Genomic DNA, 5,123 nt, shown 5'->3' with positions numbered 1-5,123 from the left:
ACCAATAAAATTTTAGCTGGTTGGAAAGACTTTGTCGACAAAGCCCTAATTTTAAGTAGTGCCGGTCAACGAATTAGCGTAAAACAAGAAGAAAACATAAATCAATGTGGGATGTAGTCTTATTATTCAATGTCGGATTTGTGGCTCGTTCGAAACCTGCATGCTCGGTTGAATCTTGATCAAATTGAATTTCTCGTTGGAACTTAACGGGCCCCAATACCATATAAAAACTTGAAATTTGATCTTGAAATATCAAAATTATTAAAATGAGTAGTCTAAACCTAGACTGAGTACCAATCTCTTGTTGCCGCTGATAATGACCATCATTGAAGAACTCTTCATTTTCATTACCAACGATTTTGGGTAAAAGTCACCTAGATAGAAAAATGTCATTCGACATAATGAATGTTGGCAAGATATGATTGGATGAAAAAGTTGATTTTTTTTAAACCGTCCAATAATATGATGCCATGTGACATTACGTCAAAAATTATGTCAATCATTATGTTACTATAACATGATTCAAAAAAAATTAGTGGCTCGAAAATCCATGCTAAAAGCTGTTGTACTTTACTAGTTTGTAGCCTGTACCATTTGTAGGTTGGGAGAAGAGTACAACTAGCTAGCATTACCAGCGACAAAGTTTTTGGCTTTATCTGTAGGAGGGTTCAGGGCCCTGGTAGATTAAAGCAGCGACCCAGAAATTTGATGTGTATGGGAATTGATGGAAAATCAAGGGTATACAAGATTGAATATTTGATAACATATGCCTATCATGTCATTGCTGAAATAATCGTTCTATGAAATTGTAAAAATACGTCTCACCATGGACATGATGGAAAATATCCTTTCTTAGTAATAATTATATAAAAAGTTCTTACTGTTGCACATAATGTTTAAATAACCTTAGACTTATCATGAGTAACATTCTTTTCTATTTATAGACTGATTAGCTAAGTCGATCAAAATGGACCTCCATCCATGTCAAGTCGACCTCCATCCATGTGAAATCGACCCCAAAATCAAGAAGATGAAACAATACATGATCACGTGGAGAAAAATGGAGAAGAAATAGGAAACCCAACAAGGTGAAAATTTCATTCTTGTGTGACCTTGAATTTTTGGAGACCAATCTTGGCGCCCACAGTCTTCAAGTCTTTTTGTACCTCAGTCCGAAAATCGGCATAAGTAAAAGGTTTGTATTTAGAGCATTCAATCACAACATCTTCATCTGGGAACACAAAATAACCTATTGATATTCTCTCTTTCTCTCTGTTCACCTTCACTCTATGCTTTACGCTCAAATATTTATCATCGCTCATTGCCTACATACAAACATATAATGTAAATATGTGTTAGTAATTAAATCCCTATCTTATAAAATAGCAATACCAGGGCCAGGGGGCATATTTTCTTTTTTAAATTACAATGATGCCTTAAAATAGTACATCAGTTATCAATTATGTGACTATTTAAGAGACATATTAGACAAATTACCTTAGTCTATACTCAAAATATTACAAAATTTGAATGTCGGAATTCCTAATTAATACAAAACCAAAAACATTGTGTAATTTAAGATAATTTACCTGGGCCATGTCTCCAAGATTGACAATTAGAGTGTTGGGAATAGATTTGACATCAAGCCATTGATCGTCTTTGAAGACTTGAAGTCCTTGTACTTCGTCTTGATGTAATATTGAAATAACGGAACTATCAGTATGAACATCTATACCCCATCTTCGGTCGGAATCCATGCACCGGAAGTATCGATAAACTCTTAGAGTTCCAGTGGCAGGTGATAAATAAGACTTGAATTTTGTTGAACAAAGTTTGAGGTCCTCAGCCATGGTGCTGAATAATGTTGTAGCCACCCTACATTGTTGCCTTCCATATTCTTCCAACAATGATCTATATACATATAAATCACTCACCAAAATTTCAAACTAGTACCAAAACCAATTTTAATTTTAAATTTTAAGGGCATTGGAAATTTCATGATTTGAATTCAAAAGCATATAAAAGAAAGTTACAAGGCTAAAACTATTAACAAGTATTGATAGCTGACATGTCAAGTAGCCTGGGATGAAGGTGACGTCCACTCTTCGTTAAAGATATAAATCAGGTCACTCTTGACATGATATGACCCTTCTTTTGGCTCGACATACTTAAGAGTATCTCGTCAGCACAGCCTGTACTCAACTCGGCCCTTCTTTTGAATTCATGTGGGGGCAATGGACCCACAATTTTTTAGTTTTCATATTTTTAAATATTAAGATATTATTATTATTATTATTATTATTATTATTATTATTATTTTATGTCATGCTATTGCATAAAGTTTTTGTAACTTATTGACACTTGAAAAAAAAAATATATCGTGTTTTGTAATGGGGCTTATGGAGCAACAAATAACAAATGATCTTTACAGCTCAACATACTTTGGCATCTCTATTTTCAATATTTTAGCATAAGGAAAAATATATATGTTATTTCTTCGAGGGCTTACTTTTTTCTTGTGTTCAAGTTCATTGAACCCCATTTTCTGTAAATTTCCAGCATCTGTCTCAGTTGCTTTATTCTTAAATTTTTTAATGGCCCTTCCACGAAAAAATACCAAACTCGTTGTCGGACATAGATTATTTATATCTCGTTAAAACAGGTGTCAATTGGACGATTGAGGGGCCACTTCTTATGGCTGCTAATTGTCCATACTACACAACAAATAGTCAGTCCAAAAAATATGAAGAATGACTAACTATAGACTTCATGGAGAGAATCTCTAAGATTTAACTAGCTTTCAACCAGAAAAGTTCACAATAAAAATTGATGGTCTTCTTTGTTCTGTCCATTCTATACTATAGCTGACGCAAATTGTTTCCTTGTCCCTTTCGAGTCTATTTTTCTGTCACGTCGAATCTTGCAATAATAATTTTACTGTAACGCTGATGCCAAGATCAATAATCCCATTTTGAACGTCTGTTAAAGATCATTTCTAAGCTCGATTCACTAATAAGAAGTGGATTGATGCAGGATGAACCTAATACAGAACTTTGTTAAGTCTTAATGCAACTAATTGTAACTTGGATCATGGCCAACAGTATTTACCATTTTGTTTCTAATGATTTTTTTAATAATTTAAACTTTTAGATGAATTGGTGTAGTCTGTTTACCTATCTTGGCCAGAAAAAAACTAAAAAGTGCAGACTACTGCGATGAGAAGAAAAGTATACCTGAAAGATTCAAGCAATGGATCTTCGTATTTAAACTGCGAAATCGGGGTTAGAGAAACATTTAAACCCTCCAACCAGTTATGATCTTGAGTGCTGGAAACTTTTTGTAGGGCGTCGCCAGACGGCGTAAGGGCAGGGGTGCCCCAAAAGTAGGATAGGGGGCTGCTGCTACTGAACAAATCTTGCTTAGATTCAAATGAAAGAGAGAATAGTTTTTTGGCATGATCATGGAGCTGGTTTAACAGGTTCAATGGAACTCCATGGTTGATAAGCCGGAACATGCCCCAATCTCTACAGGCTTCACTTAGATTTTCAGGGTTCATGCACAGAAAATCAATAACTGGAAGACGATCTGAATCTGAATCTAAATGTAGTGAGGTTTTGCAGGAATGTTCATTAGAGTCAAAGCCATGGTTTGGGCGAAAAAATGGAGGATAGGATTCCAAGTTATCAAATTGAGACATCTAATTCTTAATTCTCTTACTTGGAGAGGTTTTCTTAATTGCACGTAGAATATATGCATTTATTTATATATGGTTAAATCATACGGCATCATGTCTCGAAATATTAATGTCAACTTCCAATAAGAGAGATTCTATGCAATGCACTTGTATATTGATTAGATAGGAGATTTTACTCTCTATAGTTGTTCATTTGATGAAGTCAATCTTAAGCCCCCGTTTGGCCCCCCATTTTCTAGAAATGAAAATAAGTGAAATAGTATTTTTTTTTTTTTTTTGAAAAATGAGTGGTTGAAAAAGAAGGGAATTTTTTTGATTTACGTGTAATATTATTATATAAAAAGTTGTGTGGTTGAAAATAGAAGAGAGAAAAGTAGAATGTAATGTAATGAAATTTAATGGAGGCCAAACGGGTGCTAAATTGATTGAATTAATAACCATAAGTTCGGATACAATTTATAAATTAAGTCAAATATTAATTTAAACCATACTTACGTAAATAGAACTCATTATTATTCACACAATTCGTAAGGTCAATGAAACATTAATTTAAAAATAATGTTATCTAACACCAATAACGTTAGAGCACAAGTTTATATGGTCCCACTTAACATGTCCAATTAACTGGATCATGTGACTTTATATTTAAATAAATCTATCATTTAGTCAAACATTAATTTAAACTATAGATACGTAGATATAACTCAAGTTCAGTCCTGAGGCGAGGCCAATGAGGCCTGAGGCGTAGGAGGCCTATTATGGCCCGAATTTTTTATTTATTTCTATTTTTTTGAAAACAAGGGCAGACCTAGACGGTAATAGCCCGCAATCCATTTACCTTAATCTATTTATCCAACCTAACTTATATATATCCAATTATTCACTATCCATTTATCCAAAATTGCAAAATCTGAAATTCAATCCCAGGGCCTGCTCATCGGTCGAACAGTTGAAGTCTCATCTCCGTGACTCTGGTCACTCCGCTAGGTGCCAATATGCCTCTGCCTGTCCGCTCCGTACGCCGTTTGCCTTCGCCTCCAACAACTTATTGTCTAGTTATTTCCTTTCTTCGGTTTGTTTCTAAACTTTTCCCATTGATTTGATGAATTTTATCAACTAGGTTGTCTTTATTAAAAAAAGGTTGAACCCCAACCTTGAGAGCCCCCACCGCCCCCTCTAGAGCTTTATGAGGGAGGTAAATCGAGGGATGTGCCCCAATAGGTGAGGGAACAAGAATTGTCTGTATACTGTGCCTACAAGGAGTCCAATTCCATATATCAGGAATTGAATCCCCACACTGCGGCTGCCAGCAAGGCGTGAGATAACCTCACTCTTCTCCTTTGCACCACTGGGCTATGCCCCAAGGGGGCACTATGTTGTCTTTATTATATATATGTGTAATTGTTAGATCTGTAGAATTTCATAGATT

The 5,123-nt window shown here is 34.9% G+C and overlaps 1 protein-coding gene across 1 annotated transcript; it reads right to left on the bottom strand.

Moving 5' to 3' along the window:
• Positions 1 to 806: 806 nt before the first annotated feature.
• Positions 807 to 3,743, bottom strand: LOC111403642 (gibberellin 2-beta-dioxygenase 8). Its single transcript, XM_023032220.1, has 3 exons — positions 3,234 to 3,743; positions 1,590 to 1,911; positions 807 to 1,325 (listed from the first exon to the last, which is right to left on the bottom strand). The coding sequence occupies exons 1-3, from the start codon at positions 3,695 to 3,697 to the stop codon at positions 1,098 to 1,100; spliced, it is 1,014 nt and encodes a 337-aa protein (XP_022887988.1). The 5' UTR covers positions 3,698 to 3,743; the 3' UTR covers positions 807 to 1,097.
• Positions 3,744 to 5,123: the final 1,380 nt, after the last annotated feature.

This window comes from Olea europaea, chromosome 11 (assembly GCF_002742605.1).
Source record: "Olea europaea var. sylvestris chromosome 11, O_europaea_v1, whole genome shotgun sequence".
Lineage (NCBI taxonomy): Eukaryota > Viridiplantae > Streptophyta > Magnoliopsida > Lamiales > Oleaceae > Olea > Olea europaea.
Note: the sequence above shows the minus strand (reverse complement) of the source record. Positions and strands in the feature narration are given on the sequence as shown.